Raw genomic sequence first — 22,653 nt, forward strand, 5'->3', positions numbered from 1 at the left:
GACTACAACAGAGTCTAATGGGACCTGGAGGGGGTCTCTCTCTAACAGTGTCCATTATAGAGACTCTGTTAGAGAGAGATCCCCCTTCAGGACCCATTATAGACTAAAAAGAACTTTAATGGGACCTGGAGGGGGGTCTCTCTCTAACAGAGGTGACCTTTTCAGTGTTCATTAGAGAGTCTCTGTTAGAAAGAGCCCCCTCCAGGCCCCATGAGAGACTACAAAGGAGTCTAATGGGACATGGAGGGGGCCTCTTTACAACTTGTGCCATGACTCTCACCCCTGCACCAACCTCTCACTAAGTAGATATACAATTGGCACTGTTTAGCACTCCTCTTGTCTTAACTATGTGTACTGTAGCTGTGGCTGGCCCTGCATCCTCTGTGGCTGGATGGCTCCCGCATCCTCTGTAGCTGGCTCCTGTGGGTGGCTGGCTGGTACCCTGCTGTGGCTGGGTGCCTGCTTGCTCCCACGTCCTCTGTGGCTGGTCCTGTGGGTGGCTGGCTGACTGGCTCCTGTTGATGGCTGGCTGGCTCCTGCAGGTGGACTTTTGTGGGGAACACTCAACAGGAGGGAGGGGCCAGGAGCGAGGGACCCAAGAAGAGGAGGATCCAGGCTGCTCTGTGCAAAACCACTGCACAGAGCAGGTAAGTGTAACATGTTTGTTATTTTTAAAGAAAAAAGACCCTTAGTATCACTTTAATTTGCATGCTACCCCCCCCCCCAGTACAAATCCTTTCTCTTTCTCCCAGAACAAATCCTCCCATGCAAATCCCCCCTCCCGGCACGAATCATCTTCCCTTTTCTTTAGCATGAGTCCTACTCCACCCTCCCCAAACCCCAGACCCAGCACAATCCCCCCTTCTTCTGCATTCTAGCACAAATCCTCCTTCCCCCAGTTCCTCTTTCAGAATAAATCCCCAAATCCTCCATCCCAGCACAACTCCCCATTCCAGTATAAATCCTCTACCACCCAATTTCCCTTCCTCATGCACTCAGGCTTTCACGCTGGGGTGGCTTGAGAGGCCATCATACCAACAGTCAGACATGGTGGCGGTAGTGTGATGGTCTGGGGCTGCTTTGCAGCTTTAGGACCTGGACAACTTGCCATAATTGATGGAGCCATGAATTCTGAGCTCTACCAGAAAATCCTAAAGGAAAATGTCCGGCCATCAGTTTGTGACCTCAAGCTCAATTACACTTGGGTTATACAGCAGGACAATCATCTGAAAAACACAAGCAAGTCCACCTCCAAATGGTTCAAACAAAGCAAAATTTAGGTTTTGGAGTGGCCTAGTCAAAACCCGGACTTAAATCCACTTGAGATGCTGTATCATAACATTACACAGGCCGTACATGCTGGAAAACCCTCTAATGTGGCTGAATTAAAACAATTCTGCAAAGAAGAGTGGGCCAAAATTGCTCCACAGCAATGTGAAAGACTCATTGCCAGTTATCGCAAATGTTTGATTACAGTTGTTGCTGCCAAGAATGGCACAACCAGTTATTAGGTTTAGGTGCAATTACTTTTTCCACATAAAGCCAGGCAGGTTTGGACAGCTTTTTTTCTCTAAATTAATGAAACCATAATTTAAAAACTGCATTTTGTATTTACTTGGGTTATCTTTGTGTAATAATAAAAAATGTTGATGATCTGAGTCATTTAAGCATGACAAATATGCAAAAAAATATAGAAATCAGAAAGGGTACAAATACTTTTTCACAGAATTGTACAATGGGCATAGAACAGAATCACCCCCTTTAAAATAATCACATTTTGTTGTTTTGCAGCTCAAAAGGAAAACAGACACTGTTTTTGTTTTATCCAGCTGTATTTACTCAGTGCAGCTTATAACATCCAAGTGAAAGATATAACACCAACATGTGAGAATTCTTTTTTATTGAAAAACAGAATTATTGAGTTGGAAAAGGGACCACCCCCCTCATAAAAGGGACATGTGAATTTTAATCAGGTATAGCTAAAAAATGCACCTTGAAGATTCTGAGGCCGCATGGATAAAAGGGTTACGGTGAGAAAAGACTAAAATAAAAAATGTTGCCCTCAACACCAATCATGCCTGCCGGAAATCCAATACAGCTCACAATCCAAATAACACCATTCCTACAGTAAAGCATGGAGGTGTTAATATCCTGTTATGTTTTTTTTTCTCTGCAGCAGGGACTGCAGCACTTGTCAGGATAGAAGTAAAAAATGGATGGGGTAAAATACCATCAAATCCTTGAGGAAAATCTGCTGCTCTCAGCCAGAAAGTTGTAAATGGGTAGAAAGTTACCCCTGCTTTATGAGGGGTAACTTTATGCCGGAGGTTGCACTTTCGCGCACTGCGCGTAGCCTGCGCCGGCCAAACGTATGTTTCTGAATCGCAGTATCTCACTCATTTGCATATTTGAATAGGAAATCAATGGGAGCGCCAGATGCGTCCAGCGTAAATATGCGCCTACGATACGCCGGCGTAGGAAATGTACGTCGGTCGGAAGAAGCCTGTTTTCAGGCGTATCTTGTGTTCTGGGTACGGCACACAGATACGACGGCGCATAGTTACACTTACGCGGCGCATATCGAGATACGTCGGTGTAAGTGCTTTCTGAATCTGGGCCTACATTTTTGGTCTTTACTAAATCTATATTTTGGTTGTCAGACTATGACATTTTTTAACCTGCAAATATTGATATGTTTAGATATAGTTATATACAATATCTCACAAAAGTGAGTACACCCCTCACATGTTTGTAAATATTTTATTATATCTTTACATGTGACAATACTGAAGAAATGACACTTTGCTACAATGTAAAGTAGTGAGTGTAATTGAGTGTACAGCTTGTATAACAGTGTAAATTTGCTGCCCCCTCAAAATAACTCCCCACACATCCATTAATGTCTAAACCGCTGGCAACAAAATTGAGTACATTCCTAAGTGAAAATGTCCAAATTGGGCCCAAAGTGTCAATATTTTGTGTGGCCACCATTATTTTCCAGCACTGCCTTAACCCTCTTGGGCATGGAGTTCACCGGAGTTTCACAGGTTGCCACTGGAGTCCACTCCTTCATGACAGACCTCCTCCACGGAGCTGGTGGATGTTAGATACCTTGCGCTCCTGCACCTTCCATTTGAGGATGCCCTACAGAGGCTCAATAGGGTTTAGGTCTGGAGACATGCTTGACCAGTCCCTATCCTTTACTCTCAGCTTTTTTAGCAAGGCAGTGGTCGTCTTGGAGGTGTATTTGGGGTCGTTATCATGTTGGAATACTGCCCTGCGGCCCAGTCTCCGAAGGGAGGGTTTCATGCTCTGCTTCAGTATGTCACAATACATGTTGGCATTCATGGTTCCCTCAGTGAACTGTAGCTCCCCAGTGTTGGCAGCACTCATGCAGCCCCAAACCATGACACTCCCACCACCATGCTTAATTGTAGGCAGGACACACTTGTCTTTATACTCCTCTCCTGGTTGCCGACACACACACTTGACACTATCTGAACCAAATAAGTTTATCTTGGTCTCATCAGACCACAGGACATGGTTCCAGTAATCCATAACTTTAGTCTGCTTGTCTTCAGCAAACTGTTTGCAGGCTTTCTTGTGCATCATCTTTAGAAGAGGCTTGCTTCTGGCAAGACAGCCATGCAGACCAATTTGATGCAGTGTGTGGCATGTGGTCTAAGCACTGACAGACTGTCTTCCCAACCGTTCAACCTCTGCAGCAATGTTGGCAGCTCTCATATGTCCATTTCCCAAAGACAACTTCTGGATATGACACTGAGCATGTGCACTCCACTTTTTTGGTTGACCATGGCGAGGCCTGTTCTGAGTGGAACCTGCCTTATTAGCTGCTGTATAGTCTTGGCCACCATGCTGCAGCTCAGTTTTAGGGTCTTGGTAATCTTCTTATAGCCTAGGCCATCTTTATGTAGAGCAACAATTCATTTTTTCAGATCCTCAGAGTTTTTTGCCATGAGGTGCCATTTTGATCTTCCAGTGACCAGTATGAGAGAGTAAGAGCAATAACACCAAATTTTACACACCTGTTCCCCATTCACACCTGAGACCTTGTAACACTAATGAGTCACATGACACCGGGGAGCGAAAATGGCTAATTAGGACTAATTTGGACCTTTTCACTTAGGGGTGTACTCGCCTTTGTTGCCAGCGGTTTAGACATTAATGGATGTGTGGGGAGTTATTATGAGGGGACAGCAAATTTACACTGTTATACAAACTGTACACTCCCTTCTTTACATTGTAGCAAAGTGTAATTTCTTCAGTGTTGTTACCTGAAAAGATACAATAAAATATTTACAAAAATGTGAGGGGTGTACTAACTTTTGTGAGATACTGTATAATTTAAAAACTGAAATTGAGGTAGTATCTTCTGGAGCATCATAAAACCCTTCAACTCCCTCTCAGCACACCTCTCAGACCCTTTAAATAGTTATTGCATTTCTGCAACCTCCTTCTTCATGGACCAGAAACGTTGGCTGCACCTGTGGCTCATTAGCTTTCAACCGACATTGAAACGGCTGGAAAAGTAATTTTATGAGAGAGACAGTAAGGCCTCGTACACACAACCGTTTTCCTCGACAAAATCCATCAAGAAACTTGGTGGCAGAGCTTTTTTGCCGAGGAAAACGGTTGTGTGTATGTTTTTCGTCGAGAAAATTGTCGTGGATCTCAACGAGAAAAAAAAAAGAACAAGTTCTCTTTTTTTCTCGTTGGGAGTCTCAATTTCCTTGTCGTGTTTCTCGTCGGGCTGGTTTACGATGAGAAACACGTTCGTGTGTATGCTTAGAAACCCGCGCATGCTCAGAATAAAGTATACGACGGGAGCGCACCTTCGGTAAAAGTAGCGTTGGTAATGGAGATAGCACATTCGTCACGCTGTAACAGACTGAAAAGCACGAATCGTCTCTCACCAAACTTTTACTTAACACGCAGTAACATGAGATTAGTAAAAACAGCCCCAAGGGTGGCGCCTATGGAATCAAACTTCCCCTTTATAGTGCCGTCGTACGTGTTGTACCTCACCGCGTTTGAGAACGACGAGATTTTGTCTTGACAGTGTGTATGCAAACAAAGCTTGACAAGATTCTCGACAAGCCTGACAAGGAACTCGTCGAGGAAAACGATGTTTCTTTTACGACAAGTTTCTCGGTCGTGTGTACGAGGCCTAAGGCTGGGTTCAAACATGTGTGATGCAGGAACCAGCATGATTCCTGTGCGGGTTCCCACATCGCATGTCTCTTGCAGGCAGTTCACACTGTTCAGACTTAATCCAGTGCAATAAATTGGACTCTGCACAGGTACAAGACCTTGCAAACTTTATTAAGTACTTTACAATTTCAATCCTCTTTTTTTTAGTTGTCATTGCTTGTCTTTATAATATCTTTTACTTAATTATTTTCTTTTACTGGTTTTATTTTATTTTCGATTTAAAGTGGTTGTAAAGACAGAAGGATTTTTATCTTAATGCATTCTATGCATTCCATTAACTAATACTTTAACCGTTCTTTAACCACTTCCTGCCTAGCCTATAGCAGAATAACGGCCAGGCGGTGGTTCAGTTATCCTGACTGGGCGTCATATGACGTCTAGCAGGATAACTGCTGTCGTGTGCACGTGGGGGCGCGAATCGTGGCAATCGGTGGTGCAGCGTATCAGTCTCACACACCGCTACACTGATCTCTGACGGATGCTCTTTAGCATGTGATCAGCCGTCTCCAATCACGATTCCTCTACTTGCGTCTGACAGACATGAGTAGAGGAGAGCCGACCGGCGCCTCTCCTGACAGGGGGGTCTGCGCAGATTGTTTATCAGCACAGCCCCCCGCGAATGCCCACACTGGAACACCAGGGATGCCGCCAGAATCACCAGGGATGGCCAGGTACATCCCCCATAGCCAACAGGTATGCCAATATATGCCCAATATATGTCAAACAGTACCCACAAATGGGCACTGACTGGCACCATTATGAATACCTGCCATTCATCAGTGTCATCAGTGCCACTCATCAGTGTCCATTAGTGCAACCTATCAGTGCCCATTCGTGCCTATCAGTGCCCACCTATCAATGCCCCTCAGTGCCAATGTGTGCCACCTATTAGTGCCACCCATAAGTACCCATCAGTGCCCCCAATCAGTGCCCATCAGTGCCGCCTATGAGTGCCCATCAGTGCCGCATACCAGTGCCACCTATCAATGCCCATCAGTGCCGCCTATCAGTGCCCATCAGTGCCGCCTATCAGTATCCATCATCACTACCATCTCATTGGGGCCACCTCATCAGTGCAGCCATATCAGTGCCCATCATTGAGAAAGAAAACGTATTTACAAAATTTTATAACAGAATCAAAAATATATATTTTTTTATTTGTTGCGCAAAAAAAAAACCCTAGCAGTGATCAAATAGCACCAAAAGAAAGCTCTATTTGTGGGAACAAAATGATAACAAATTTGTTTGGGTACAGTGTAGCATGACAGTGCAATTGTCATTAAAATTGCGACAGCGCTGAAAGCTAAATATTGGCTTGGGCAGGAAGGGGGGTGTATGTGCCTGGTGTTGAAGTGATTAAATACATTTTTGTTTTACTAAATTATTTCTGCCTGTGGGGAATATTATCATAATTTATAGTGGCAATCTGTTACAATAATCAGTCTTTTAATTTGCATCTTTAGATACCAAAATGACGTTACCTTGAAGTCTAATTATTTTTTCAGTGCTGGAAACAAGAAAAAGCTTCTTTTTTTTTTTTAATACTTGAATAGGGTTATATGTTAACAATCTTACAATTCTTTGTGATGAAAGCAATTCTGTTTATTGTTGCAATTTAGATACATAAATGTAATGTCAATCACGTTTTAAGTATAATGAAATACTTAGAAAAGTAGAGTGAACATAATATCCACGATAAAACATGAAATCATGCTGATGCTACTAGTAATTCAAACTATATAAGAAATTAGTAAGCAAAGTAAAAAAAAATTATATTGTAAGTCAAGTTTGCAATTTAGAAGGTGGTTAACCAACCACCAGTAGAAGTTCAAAAAAACACATAGCATACTTCAGATACATAATAAGGCCTTGTACACACGACCGAACATGTCCGCTGAAACTGGTCCGTCGGACCAGTTTCCGCGGACATGTCCGACCGTGTGTAGGGCCTACCGGACAGTTTTCCGGCCTAGTGGACAGCTTTCCAGCGGACAAACGTTTCTTAGCATGCTAAGAAACTTGACCGCTGGAAGCCTGTCCGTCGGACATGTCCGATGGTTAGTACGACTCATCGGACATGTCCGCTGGCCCGAAATCCCACGCATGCGTCGAAGTGATTCGACGCATGCGTGGAAGCATTGAACTTCCTGGTTCGCGCACGTCGCCACGTCATCGTCGCCGCCACGTCACCGCCACGTCACCGCGTATTCTGTCCGCTGGGAATTTGGTCTGATGGTGTGTAGATCCCAGCAGACATGTCCGATGAAAACGGTCCACGGACCGTTTTCATCGGACATGTCTGGTCGTGTGTACGAGGCCTAAGATATCAGAAAATGCATAAAGCATTAGACATGTGCACACTGAAATATTTTGTTTCAGAATTTAGTTTTCGTCCGAAAAATAAATGTATTTAGTTACTCTCGAAATTCGTTTTTATTTATTTTGTTTCGTTAAAAAATGCATTCGTCCGTAAATCCGTATTAATTAAGGTTGAATCTGTCATTGAAGACTTTTGGTGTCTGTCGAATGTTTTAAGAAGATTCGACGGAGCAGCTAAACTGTACGACGGTGCAATTGTACATTTCCGGTCGAATGTTCCGCCTACAAGCAATAGAAGAATTCTAATGTTGTATGACACTAGTAATAATTATATTTATAAATTATTACTAGTCAACTAACATTCAAATTCTTCTATAGCCTATAGGCGGCGTCGTACAGTCTAGCTGCTTGTCAAATCTTCTTGGAACTTTTGACAGACACCATAAGCCTTCAATGACAGATTAGACGTTTGTATGTTTTTCGGTGCTTCGCCAAATCTTCGTTGTTCATGTCGAATTGTCTACCCCAACACTGTCTCTATAATGTTGAATCTTTTCTCTCTATGGAGTTAGGGTTAGGCACATTCGACCACAGGTTCAATAGACACAGATTGCTATTGTCAGCGTTGTGTCGAATCTTCTATCTATATTGAACTGTTGTAGCAACGAAAACAAAAAAAAAGCACTTTTTTATGTCAGATCTTTCAGATTTCGGATTCTGTGTGTTCGTTTTTGTTTGTTAACCACTTAACCCCCGGACCATATTGCTGCCCAAAGACCAGAGCACTTTTTGCGATTCGGGACTGCGTCGTTTTAACTGACAATTGCGCGGTCGTGCGACATGGCTCCCAAACAAAATTGGCGTCCTTTTTTCCCCACAAATAGAGCTTTCTTTTGGTGGTATTTGATCACCTCTGCGGTTTTTATTTTGTGCGCTATAAACAAAAATAGAGCGACAATTTTGAAAAAAATTAATATTTTTTACTTTTTGCTGTAATAAATATCCCCCAAAAATATATAAAAAAAACTTTTTTTTTCCTCAGTTTAGGACAATACGTATTCTTCTACATATTTTTCGTTAAAATAAATCGCAATAAGCGTTTATTGATTGGTTTGCGCAAAAGTTATAGCGTTTACAAAATAGGGGTTATTTTTATGTCATTTTTATTAATATATTTTTTTTACTAGTAATGGCGGTGATCAGCAATTTTTTTTCGGTACTGCGACATTATGGCGGACACTTCGGACACTTTTGACACATTTTTGGGACCATTGGCATTTTTATAGCGATCAGTGCTAAAAAAATGCATTGGATTACTATAAAAATGCCACTGGCAGTGAAGGGGTTAACACTAGGGGGCGGGGAAGGGGTTAAGTATGTTCCCTGGGTGTGTTCTTACTGTGGGGGGGTGGCCTCACTAGGGGAAACACTGATCTTCTGTTCATACATTGTATGAACAGAGGATCAGCGTTTCCCCCCCTGACAGGACCGGGAGCTGTGGGTTTAGTAACACTTTAAGTGAGAAAAAATGATATAAAGCGGTGGCGCTAAGCATATACAACTGAAGATTCAGTATATATCATGAACCAAACGCATGAACATATATCACTGCAAAATCATATTTATCATATGGAGGATCTCACTTATTCTCTTAGGAACAAATCCGATTTGTCACGGAAAATATGGTCCGGTTGGTTCGCCTTTAAGTATAAGCCAGCATATGCTGACATTATGTCTCAACCTGTCTGAAGATATGTGCCTTAGTGTCAGCTTGATGCGATGTTGTGTCTTGGGTTTTTCTTTAGTTTGAGGTGGCAGACAGGGGCAGAGGAATTCCCCTTACCTCCCCCCCCCTCTCTTTCTCTTTCTTCTTTCTCTTCTCCTCTCCTAACCTCCTCTCCACTTTTCTTTCCTACTTTTTTGCTCTCATTTTAATTTTTATTTATGGTCTAAAGGTTTTCAATAACATGTCCTTGTATATTGAGCGAAACAAAGCTCTGGTTTGCTTGTTGTTGAGTGGCACAGGAAGATGCGGGAGCTGATTTTAACCCGTTATGATGTTCTCATCGATGCCCTTGAATGTCTTTCTCATCAGTATATCTTCATGCCTTTAATGGTGCTTACTGTAGAGTCACTTTGTTTGCCAGTATTAGTATTATTATCACTACTGATATTATTTTCTGTTCTTTTCTATTCTCATTTTATGTATGTCCTTTTACGTTGTATGTTCTCATTTATACCCTTTACTCAATAAAAACTTTATTAAAAAAAAAAATATATCACTGCAAAAAAACACATACAGTAAAACCTTGGTTTGAGAGCATTTTGCAAGACAAGCAAAATGTTTTAATAAATGTCGCCTTGATATACAAGCGATGTCTTGATATAAGAGTAGCATCATGTCACAACTGGATATAAAAAAAAAGAGAGGAGACTCTAAGGCCCCATACACACCATAGAATCTATCCGCAGATAAATCCGTGCAAACGGGTTTCAGCGGATAGATTCTATGGTGTGTACACTCCGTGGGATATTTATCCGCAGATAAATCTCCCCTGGGATGGATTTCCAGCAGATGGATATTTGCTGACATGCTCAACAAATCCATCTGCTGGAATCCATTCCAACGGATGGATCCGCTCGTCTGTACAGACTTACCGGATCCATCCGTCTAAAGGGATTCCCCGCACGCGTCGTAATGACTTGACGCATGCGTGGAATTCCTTATATGACAGCGTCGCGCCCGTCGCCGCGTCATAATAGCGGCGACGGCGCGACACGTCATCGGCAGAGGATTTCAGCGCGGATTTCAATGCGATGGTGTGTACACGCCATCGCATAGAAATCCTCTGAAATCTTTGAGAGGATTTATCCGCGGATACGGTCCGCTGGACCGTATCTGCGGATAAATCCTCTCGTGTGTATGGGGCCTTAGTGTAGCAATGTGGTTACATTTAATGAAGGTACAACATTTAGTAACTTATTGCTACACTTAAAGGTGCCTCTCTTCTCTTTTATACCCTGTAAAAAAAATGCTTTGATATACAAGTGCTTTGGATTACAAGCATGTTTCTGGAACAAATTATGCTTGCAAACCAAGGTTTTACTGTATATTGTTTGACATATATCAAGCTAAAAAGTCCATTAGTGATAGTGTTCCCAACACAATAACAATGCTTTTAAATGAAGCTTCTAGTTCTTCCACCACAGGTGCTCAATGGAAAGATGGTAACTCACAACAGGTGTTTGACCGCTTTTTAGGGCAGGTCAAATTGCGCATTTGGAATAACAAATTGATTCCCACTGCCAACACCACTCCGCTCCAATGAACCCTCCGGATGAAGCTAGGGCATAGAAATTGACTCCACGGGACACAAGAGAGAAAGTCTCATAGGGGGTTATTTACAAAAGGCAAATCTACTTTGCACTACAAGTGCAAACTACAAGTGCAAAGTGCACTGAAAGTGCACTTGGAAGTACAGTCGCTGTAGATCTGAGGGGGACACGCAAGGAAAATGCAAAAAAAAAAACATTTTAGCTTGCACATGATTGGATGATAAAATCAACAGAGCTTCCGCTCATTTCAAATGTACCCCTCAGATTTACAGCTACTGCATTTCCAAGTGCAATTTCAAGTGCACTTGTAGTTTGCACTTGTAGTGCAAAGTGGATTTGCCTTTCGTAAATAGTGTAGTATATTTAATAAAATTTAAAAGCAATGACAAAGTAGTAGGTTGCACTCACATGTAAAAGTGCCTGCCTGGCACTAGGGAAAACAGCGTGTGCGGATCTGACTGGTTCCTAACGCAGTAGCGTGCATTCCGCGCCCCGCTTGTAGGGGTAAAGCATGGGGTGGGGTGACAATTCAGGACACGGAAGTGACAAATTCTCTGCTCCGGCATACGTTTCGCCGTAAATGGCGACTTCAGGAAGTAACCTCATACCACTTTCAGCTTGCTTATGTACGTATGGGATGGTTGCGTTTGGTGAGACTTCCCCAAAATGGAGAAGAGGACAAATCTATAGCGCCCATTTTTCCTCTAGGGATGTCAATCTGCACACTCTGTCAACACCATTATAAAATAGCCAACCATTTAGAATTTACACAAATGTTAACAAACATAATTCTGATTTTAATGGAATAATGATCCTGTCACATATATATGGTAATTAACTAATTTTATTAAACTAATTTGAATAAACTAATTTGACGTACCACAGAAGGGAATTTCTCTGATCTGCGCCATCTTGTGGATGCTAATCTAATGGTATTGGAAATAGCCTCATGTGTATATGAAGGTATGTTTGTGGACAAAAAATAAAAAAGGAAAATATTATTAAAATTATTATATTAAAAAGATTATATCAAAAATTTAAGAAGCCGATATATGGTAAAAATACCCCTGTAACTAGTATATAGGAAAAGGAGGCAAACAAATAATGAAGGAGATATTCCCCATATGTAGTGAAGCAAATTACACAAAAAAAAGAGGCTCCTAAGAATTGTAAATGTGTGTATAATGTGTTTATCTAGACCAGTGGTCTCCAAACTGCGGCCCGAGGGCTGGATGCAGCCCTTTGCTTGCCTTTATCCGGCCCTTGGGGCACTATCCCTCCCACTGATACAAGACACTATTCTGCCATCTGACACCGATATTGGAGCACCATTTCTCCCACTAACACAACTAATAGAGCACTATTCCTCCCTATGATACCAGCAATGGGGCACTATTCCTCCCCCTAATACCAGATGTTTACTAACAATGATGCCAGGTAAATTTCCACTCCCGCTGAACAAAGTCCGGCCCTCCAAGAGTCTGAAGGACAATAAACCGGCCCTTTGTCTAGAATGTTTGGAGACCCCTGATCTAGACCTTTATATCCACTGCTGACTCACGTGAGCTGGTTGATCATATCCACTGTGAAGAGTGGTCCCGGTGCATCAGGATTGGTTAGGGTCTCACCACACTGGGGACCCGGGGGAATCGCCACACCCCTATGGGTTCACACTGTGGGGTAACAGTGACCGTGGTCCCAGCCCGATGAAAAGCCCCATCCGTTGCCTAGCTCCCTACCAAGGGGGTGCCTTCCCCGGCTGTCTCCCAGGCCATAACAGGCCCCAGGGAGGCGGGGGTTGTTCACTTGAGGATAGGTTAGGCTCAATCTCCTTGGCTCTCCTATCACTCATCCCTCCTCCACTCTCCTGCCTCCTCCCTCCCTTACTGGCAGATCTGTGCATGATGTCATTAGCCTAGGCTAATTAGCAGACAAGAAAGAGAAAGTGGGCTATGTAAAGTATTTACTGGCAGAAAAACTAATGTTTTACTATCCAAAGTTAAAACAACAAGGGCAGAAGATTTAATAGATGGAAAGTTTAAAACAATTACTGAAGGTCAAAACTAAAAGGACAGTAGTAAATGATTTCACAGGTAAACAGCTTCCATATATGTTTATGTTCTCTGTGTATTTTGGTGATAAGCTTTAACTTGGGAATATTTGCATTTGTGATGAAAGCTAAGGCAAATACCTCTATATCCTCTTAAGAAGGAACTTATAAAACCAGGGCATGCGCCACTATCATAAACTAGTAGAGTAGCTAAAATTAGTTTTTGTTTACAAACCCTATCTGACACATTTTTTTTCTTTGCATGGGATTTTAAGAAGACGAAGACCTAATGATTTGTTCTTTTCCACGGAAGTGCAAGTATCTGAACAGAGACAGCCTTGTGATATCTCCCACTTTATATCTCAGAGCATCAGAATCCAAGCGTAAAAAAGAACCTACTTGTCTCCCTTACCCTGTCATGTCTGATATTCCTTCAGAATCAAAATCCATCAAACAACCAGAAGACAAGCCTAAAATATTCAGCAGTTTGTCTGGGCCTTCCGTAATAAAATATTCTACAGCAAATAAGGAAGCTATTAAAGGTAATGAGAAAGAAAGTAGGGTAAGAAGACTACTATGCATTACAGACAGCATACCAAGTAGACATACATTGGATCAAACAACCAGTACAGACGAAAATAATAACTTGTCTGCAGATCAACGTCCCAGGAGTGAAAATGTTATCACAACCCAACAGGGTTCCAAACCATGTATTCTACAATATAAGAAGGATACCATGAGTGAAACCATATGCTTAAGTCATGATGATAACATGATTGAAAACTACAAAGATGCTATAGCTAAACTCAGAGGCCAAACAGCATGGAAGTCATTTTCCAGTCCATCTGAAAACCTTGTAAAATCTTCTTTCCATGGTCAAATCCAGACCTGTATTTTACAACTTTCAAATAAAAGTTCAGTGCAGCCCATGAAGCTTATCACCTGTAGTGACAATAGTTCATTTCTTAAGAATTCCAGTGGAAAGATCAAAGTTTTTGAAGGACGATCTCAGAGGATTCAGACAGGACATCATCGTGGTTCTTTTCCCGCTAGTCCTGTTCTTTCAGTGCATAAAAACAACAGATTAGATGCAGAAAAGTTTGTCTGGTGCCAAAACACTAGAACTGGGGCATGTGATGACAAAACACCTCTGTCACCAGGAAAAGAAAATGCCATAGACACACAGGTGAGTCACAAAACATCTGCAGTTTTAAATACATGCATATAATCTTAAACGGTATATGTAGAAAAACATTCCACAGGTTTGGAAAAAGTATGGGTTGTTTAAAATCCCTCTCAATTTCTTTTTTTGCTGCCTGTGTAACATTGGTGAATCCACCCAGCAGGGACCCAGTCAGCAATAGACATGTGCACACTGAAATATTTTGTTTCGGAATTTCGTTTTCGTCCAAAAAATAAATTTATTTAGTTACTCCCGAAAGTTGTTTTTATTTATTTTGTTTCGTTAAAAATGCATTTGTCCGAAAATCCAAATTAATTTAGGTCGAATCTGTCATTAAAGGCTTATGGTGTCCTTCGAAAGTTCTAAGAAGATTCAACGAAGCAGCTAAACTGTACGACGCCGCAATTTCTGGTCGAATGCTCCGCCCACAAGCTATAGTAGAATTCTAATGTTGTATGACTAGTAATATTTTTTTTTTATTAATTATTATTAATAGTCAACCAACATTAGAATTCTTCTATAGCCTATGGGCAGATAATTTGACGGGAAATGTCAGTTTGTGGCGATCGTATGTTTTTAGTTGGTTCGTCAAATCTTTGTGTCTCTATAATGTCAAATCTTTTCTCTTTATGACGAATAATCTTGGACTAATAGAGTTAGGTTAGGCACACTCGACTGCAGGTTCGATAGACACAGATGGCTATTGTCACCATCATGTCGAATCTTCTATCTATATCGAACTGTTGTCACAACAAAATGAAAGCACAGCATTTTTTATGTCAGATTTTTGGGGATTTTGGATTCTGCACGTTCATTATCGTTTGTTAAAACGAATGCAAAAATCCCAGAATTTCGGACGAAAATGTATTCGGACGAAAACTAATGCACATGTCTAGTCGGCAATAAAAAAACTAAAACCACCAACTCTTCCCCTATGAATGTCACAATCTTCCTTTGTCCAATTACACAATGCTATGCATTCTTTGAAAAGAATACAAGATATTTTGTAAATGGAGGAGCTGTACAATGAGTAACCCGCTGTTCTCAAGCCCCGTTTGCCAGTTTCCCTGCAAGAAATACCTAATCTACAGGGTTGTTTTACTTATACGTTATAACATTTCCCCAGAACTTTGTGCTGTTGGCCAGCAAAATAAACCTGCTTTTATTTAGGTTTCTCTGAATGGCCAACAGGATGAGTATTGTTTTTGTATTTTTTTTCTGGTATGTAATCAAATGCTTCTAAGGCCTCGTACACACGACCGAGTTTCTCTGCAAAAACCAGCAAGAAACTTGCTGGGATTTTTTTTTTGCCGAGGAAACCGGTCGTGTGTACATTTTTCGACGAGGAAACTGTCGATGATCCCGTCGAGCCAAAAAGAGAGCATGTCTTCTTTTTCCTCGACGGGAATGGAGAAACTTGCCTTGTCGAGTTCCCCGACAGCCTAACAAGGAACTCGACGAGGAAAACTATGTGTTTCGCCCGTCGAGTTCCTCGGTCGTGTGTACGAGGCTTTAGTCTCCTGAATATTAGAGTGACAGATTTCCTGATTTGCAGAGAACCTTGCAATTCATAGGTCCCAGTTGATGTGCATAGTCAAGAAGAGGTAAATTGGAAAATTACTTGTCATCTGATTCATCCTATCTTCTAATTCACCCCAACTACTCTAGTCATTAGTGGAAACTATGGGTTGCATGATAACTTATTATCTTGTTAGTTAAATTAAGTTAAAGGGGCATCTTTATTGTTTAAAAATCTATGGCTATGAAGATTTGTGGAAAAAACAACTTTTTGAGTCAGAGGTTACATGATTTCCATGTCTTGTATGAGATTGTAAGCTGCAAACAAGATCAAGAAACTGTAGTAAAAAATAGCATAATTGCTTTTCTTATCCTTTTTTTCTGTAGTAGTGACATATATACAGCTGTAGACAATGGCTGTTTATATGGACATCAATCTAGGCTGCACAGAGCCTGAACAATAAGGTTTTAATTATTACACTAACATTCAAACAATTAATTATACACAACACACAAGTACTCTCTCCCCTGTATGTACAGATAGATACACACAACACCATTATACTATGGTGGAAGACAGGTATATGTCTATTGATGCTACATCAAGGACAACACTGACAATCATGGCAGTGAAGAGTCAGACAAATGGTTTGTAGATGTGTCCATTCAGGGGTTCAATATCTTAGATATCCATTTGGGACAAGCTCTACACATATTTATTATGTTATATTTGGAAGTTCTTAATTCACTTAATGATGGACTTAGATAGAACATAGTTCACATATAGGTATGAGGAATAAAGCAATTTTGAATGCCCAAAAGACCAACTAAGTGGTACTTAGCACCCCAAGTGTGTTTCTAGTGCATTAAACTAACTGCTCCAGAAGATACTGTAACAATATGAGAACAGGTCCCGAACAAGAGTAATACATTTGATAGTGCAGTATCATACTTCCCACATCGGGCATAGATCCCAAGTCCCATATGGAACAGTTTAGCTGGTGAATACATTGATCCTTCCCGCTGATTACACCTTGAAACCAGTGTTGATTTACTAAAGGTAAATAGTCTGTTACCTTTACAAGGAAAGGTGCACTTTGCAAGGGTATTTGCCCCAGACCTTAGTAAATGCAGAGAGGCTCTGCTGTCTTCCATCATCTGAACATGCAAACAAAAATTCCCCTTTTTTTTCTTTGCATGTGGCTGGGTATTCTTTGCAAAGTGATTCTTCACCACATTCACTAAAGATGAAAAAAACAAACAAACAAAAACAATAGCATATGCCAGCTTAAGAGTAGTAAGGGTGGCTAGTGCAACTGATCATATATATAAGTAAGCTAAAGGCTATAAAGTAGGTAAATTAGTTAGGATAAGCCAGTTCACCCTCTGTAGAGTTAGCCTGTACAGAGGATCTTGCTATCCTTGGTTGTGAGTTATTTCAGCTGAAGGCTCTAAATAGTGGAATCTATATATTGGAACAGGTTTTTGGAGAGAAAAACTGGGGAAGTCTTGAGGACAAGTTCGTAAAAACGAGTCGGCTGGCTCTCGATCACAGCCCGTAGCTTCTGGGACGTCAGCACGCCACTAACCCTATGCCGTTTTGTCTTAATAGATGTCTTCCAGGGGCCCCTGGAAGCCGGCCGGCTCATTTTTATGAATTTGTATCGCCTATATACATCTACCTAATTGTAAGTGCAATTTTAAACTTTTTACTAAATACATTTTTTATGGGTTACACTATGGTGGACGTGTGAGCTGAACATTTGTGAAAATCCTTTTCCGCTGAGACGTAGAGACCAAGGGCTGGGAAATAAGCCACAAAGCATGTGTGATCTCTTTTAACCAAGGGATCATACAGTCTGGTAAGTGGCTAGTACCTGGTGGTGGAGGATTCATTTACATATTCACTCTTTCCTGGGTGTTATTCATATGTCACCGTGGATTCTCGTTTAAGAAATCTACATCTTTGGGAGATCCCCCTCTGTTTGGGACTTTACCTTTGCTCTGGACATTTCAGTGTGTTTACATTATTTAGGGGCAATTGGCCCACAATTTTAATCACCTATATATCAATGATTGTGTAGTGAGCACAAGGTAACATACAGGTGTGTGTGAACTTTCATTGAAGTTCAGTGGAGGAGACAGCAGTTAGTTTCCTCTACTTACATTTTAGAATTTTTTATGTATATACACATATACACAACCACATTTTAAATTTTTTTGCGCAGCTTTATATTCTTTCTGTTATTTTGGTGTGTGTGTGTCTCACATGTAAGTTGCAGCATCATCATACATTTAATTTCAACGTACAGTGCAGTAAACACCCACTTTTTCATATTAAAAATAAAACATAAAACTAGCTTTATCATCACCAAGTCCAGCTCCAGCTTTGCAATGTAAATACATTTGAAATTCCCTAAGCTTTGTTTAACCACTTACTGCAGTGCGGCTCTTGTTCTGGGATGACGTCATATGATGGCGTCCCAGAACGGCCCATGCAGCGCCGTGTTGCTATGACACGGTACAACCCCGATCTCTGTAAAGAGCCGCATCCGTGGCTCTTTAACCATGTGATCGACTGTGTCCAATCACAGACAGCCACATGTAAACACGGATATGCAGGTAATCTGTGCTCCTCGGCTCACACGGACAGAGTGTGTTTTGCGAGGAGAGCCAATCAGCGACATCTCCTCACAGGGGACATCCAGACATGCAATGAGGGCAGTGATCATCAGTGCCCTGATTACATTATAGTGCCACAAGTGTTACCAATCAGTGCCAGCAATCAGTGCCCACCAGTGCCAGTAATCAGTGCCCACAAGTGCCACCAATCAGTACCCATTAGTGATGCCAGTCAGTGCTGGCTATCATTGCCACCTATTAGTGCTGCCCATCACTGCTGTCATTAATGCCCATTAGTGCCCATTGGTTCTGTCTATCTGTGCCACCTATCAATGCCCATCAGTGCTGCCTATCAGTGTCCATCAGTGCCGCCTCATCAGTGCCTATAAGTGCCACCTCATCAATGCCCACCAGTTCAGCATATCAGTGCCCATCAGTGCTGCCTTATCAGCACACATCAGTGAAGGAGAAAACTACTTATTTACAAAATGTTGTGACAGAAAAGTACATTTTGCCCTTTTTTTGTAACGTGTCAGTGGCCCTGTGCCCAGCAGAAAGTATTGTAAATGAAATAGTATAACAATGCCCCCCTGTATTCATCAGCTAGTCTGCCAGATCTGAGGTTCAATGAGCGTGCAACGCTCTACTCTGCCCATGACTAGGAATGAGCCGAACACCCCCCCGTTCGGTTCGCACCAGAACCTTCGAACGAACCGAACGTTCACACGAACATTTAGAACCCCATTGACGTCAATGGAACTCAAACGTTCGAATTCAAAAGTGCTAATTTTAAAGCCTAATATGCAAGTTATTGCTGGAAAACGGGTTTGAGAACCCGAGTCTTGCCCCAGGGAACATGTATCAATGGAAAAAAAAAGTTTTAAAAAATGACGTTTTTTCTGGAGCAGTGATTTTAATGATGCTTAAAGTGAAAAAAAAAATTAAATTCCTTTAAATATCGTACCTGCTGACTGTCTATAGTATGCCTGTGAGGTGGCACGTGTTTAGAACTGTCCCTGCACAAAATTAGATTACTATAAGAAAAAAGTAATTTAAAACTACTTGCGGCTTTAATGTAATGTCTGGTTTCTGCAATATGGATGAAAATCATTGAGAAAAATAGCATGGGTTTCCCCCCCCACTCCCCCGAGGTCATTACAAGCCCCTTTGGCCCTATATACTTTGAACAGCATTATACAGGCGGTGCAAACAAGACAGGTTTGTTGTTAAGTAGATTGTTTGTAATTTTGAAATGGTACTTTTTTAAAGTGTAAAATCTATTTTTAAGCTTTTCTGAAAACCTAGAGAAGGGTTATCACCCCTGTAAACATTTGTTTTGCTGTCTGTGTGCATCTGTTCAGAAGATTGCAATTCACTTTCTGTCCCAATGACAAATGATGTTTTGAAAATTTGGGTTTTTTACCGAAACAAGGATTGGTGATAAAGCATCAGTGGACAGGAGACACCTCTTACAGAAGAGAATTTCCCTTCCTAGGGGTAGATTTCCTCTCGCTTCCTGTTGTCTCCTTCCGTTTGCAAGTAGGAGTCGATTGTAAGTTGGATGTTTGAAAGTAGGGGCCTGCCATATATACTTTGCAGAAATTTGGGCCCTAGGTGTTGGTGTTGCCACAACACTGTAAGACCTCACAATTAGTCTTGGTGGGGGCTGGAACGCCCTGCTGTGTGAACTATTATATCAAGAATTGTAATTACATGCCATTGTTAAACAGTGGTAGAAAAATTGGGCCTTTGGTGCTTGCGCTGGTACCACAACTCTGTAAGTCCTTACAGTTACTCTTGGTGGGCACAGGAATGGGCCCTGCTGTGAAATATTAGATCAAGAATTGTAATTACATGCCCATGTTGAACAGGGGCTGAAAAATTGGGCCTTTGTTGGTGGTGGTGGTGGTGGTGCTGGTGCCACAACACTGCAACCCCTCACAGATACTCTAGTTGGAGCGCAGGAATGACCCTGCTGTAAAGTATTGCATCAAAAATTGTAATTACACACCCCTGTTAAACAGGGGCAGAAAAATTGGGTCTTAGGCACTGGTGCTGGTGCCACAACACTGCAACCCCTCACAGATACTCTAGTTGGAGCGCAGGAATGACCCCGCTGCAAAGTATTGCATCAAAAATTGTAATTACACGCCCCTGTTAAACAGGGGCAGAAAAATTGGGCCTTAGGCACTGGTGCCACAACACTGAAACCCCTCACAGATACTCTAGTTGGAGCGCAGGAAAGAGCCCGCTGCAAAATATTGCGTCAAAAATTGTAATTACACGCCCCTGTTAAACGGGGGGCAAAAAAATTGGGCCTTAGCCACTGGTGGCGGTGCCCAGAACCAAAAATGTTCTTACAAGCTATCAGCATGATCATTGAGGAGGAAAAGGATAGTCACTCAGCAAGCATAACAGTATAGTCCTTCAGCATCAGCATAGGCAGTCTTGAAGGGATCTGACATTTCAAAAAAAAAATATTCAGTTACATCAGCATCAGGTGCTTGGTAGCTGGTGGTGATCCAAGCCTGATTCATTTTTATGAAGGTCAGTCGAACGACCAAGTCAGTGGAGAGGCGCACCCTGTGATCTGTTACAAAGCCTCCAGCAGCACTGAATGTGCGTTCTGAAAGAATGCTGGATGCAGGACTAGCCAGTAGCTCAATTGTGTACGGTGCAAGCTCTGGCCAGTGATCCATCCTCAAGACCCAGTAAGCCAGAGGATTTTCGGTGGGAAAGGTGTCCAAGTCTGATCTTGCCCCTAGGTATTCCATGTAAAACAAACGCAGGCAATGGTTGCTGGAACCGGTCATACCTTGGGGCTGCGGACTAAAAAATTGTCTGAACGCATCGGTCAGACAGCCACCTTCTCCACCGCGCCTTCTGTGACTGACCGAAGCCTCAGCAACACGTTGTCCAGGACCTGGATTTTTTAACCCCCCAGTCTCTGGGATCATGTTGCACAGACCTTTCTGCGAGGCCTTCCGAAGATGTTTAATCTTCTGCCCCCTCTGCGCCGGCAAGATAAGGTCTGCAACCTTATTCTTGTAACGTGGATCAAGGAGAGTTGCCAGCCAGTAATGATCTCTCTCCTTGATAGCACGAATACAAGGATCCTTCCGCAGGATATGCAGGATCGGGGAGGCCATACAACGTAGGTTTGCTGAGGCATTCGGTGCGGAGTCCTCTGGGTCACTGAGGACGACATGATCCGCAGCCACCCCCAGCCATGTACAAGTCCATGGGTTCCTTGGGACTGTAATTGATCCCTTGAAGACTCCTGCTGATGCTGAGTGCTAGGCTCCACCTCCATGCTGACACAATCCTCCTCCTCCTCCTCCTCGTCCTCTTCCTGTGTGATAGGCGGGCAAGCAGGAACACTGTCTGGATAAAGGGGGCCTTGAGAGGTTAGGAAGTCCTCCTCTTCCTCCCTCTGTTCTGCCTCAAGGGCCCTTCCATTATTCCACGCAGCATGTGCTCCAACATGTGAATAAGAGGGACAGTCTCACTGATGCTGCTCACCATCCTCGTGGCCTCCTCAAATGGTGACAGGACAGTGCATGCATCCCTGATCATTGCCCACTGGCGTGGGGAAAAAAACCAAGCTCCCCTGACCCAGTTCTGCTGCCATATTGGCACAGATACTCATTGATGGCCCTCTGCTGCATGTGCAGCCGCTGCAGCATGGCCAACGTAGAGTTTCACCTGGTGGGCATGTCACAGATTAGGCGGTTCTTGGGCAGGTTGTATTCCCTTTGGAGGTCTGCCAGCCGAGCACTGGCATTATATGACCGTCGGAATGCACACAGACTTTCCTGGCCTGGTTCAGGACATCCTGTAAGCCCGGGCAGGGCCGGTGCAAGGATTTCTGCCTACACAAGCGAAGCTCCATTTTGGCGCCCCCCCCGAACGGCCACCCACCTCCCTTGCAAAAATGTTTCTTTCAATAATTTTTTTATATAAAAAAACACACTAATTTGTGCTTTTGTAACCACGCCACACCAGAAATTCTTAGTATAATATACACCATACTACTAAATGTAAAACATACTGGACCCCTTTACATTACACAGCACCATACACCACTGGACCCCTTTACATTACATAGCACCCTGCACCTCTGGACCCCATTACACAGACACCCCCCAACAGTTCAGACCCCCACAGTACAGACACCCTTACAGTGCAGACCCCCACCCGACACAGTACAGACACCCCTACAGTGCAGACCCCCACCCCTATAGTGCAGACCCCCACAGTACAGACACCCCTACAGTGCAGACCCCCATACCCCACAGTACAGACACCCCTATAGTGCAGCCCCCCACAGTACAGAAACCCTTACAGTGCAGACCCCAACCCGACACAGTACAGACACCCCTACAGTGCAGAC

At 42.6% G+C, this 22,653-nt stretch overlaps 1 protein-coding gene across 1 annotated transcript in view; it reads left to right on the top strand.

The window, feature by feature from the left end:
• LOC120945661 overlaps nucleotides 1–22,653 on the top strand; it is a 182,201-nt gene that overhangs the window by 84,961 nt on the left and 74,587 nt on the right. Inside the window, exon 3 of the mRNA XM_040359984.1 lies at nucleotides 13,213–14,123. Within this exon, the coding sequence (XP_040215918.1) occupies nucleotides 13,213–14,123 (911 nt within the window). The remainder of the gene's footprint in view (nucleotides 1–13,212; nucleotides 14,124–22,653) is intronic.

This window comes from Rana temporaria, chromosome 7 (assembly GCF_905171775.1).
Source record: "Rana temporaria chromosome 7, aRanTem1.1, whole genome shotgun sequence".
NCBI lineage: Eukaryota > Metazoa > Chordata > Amphibia > Anura > Ranidae > Rana > Rana temporaria.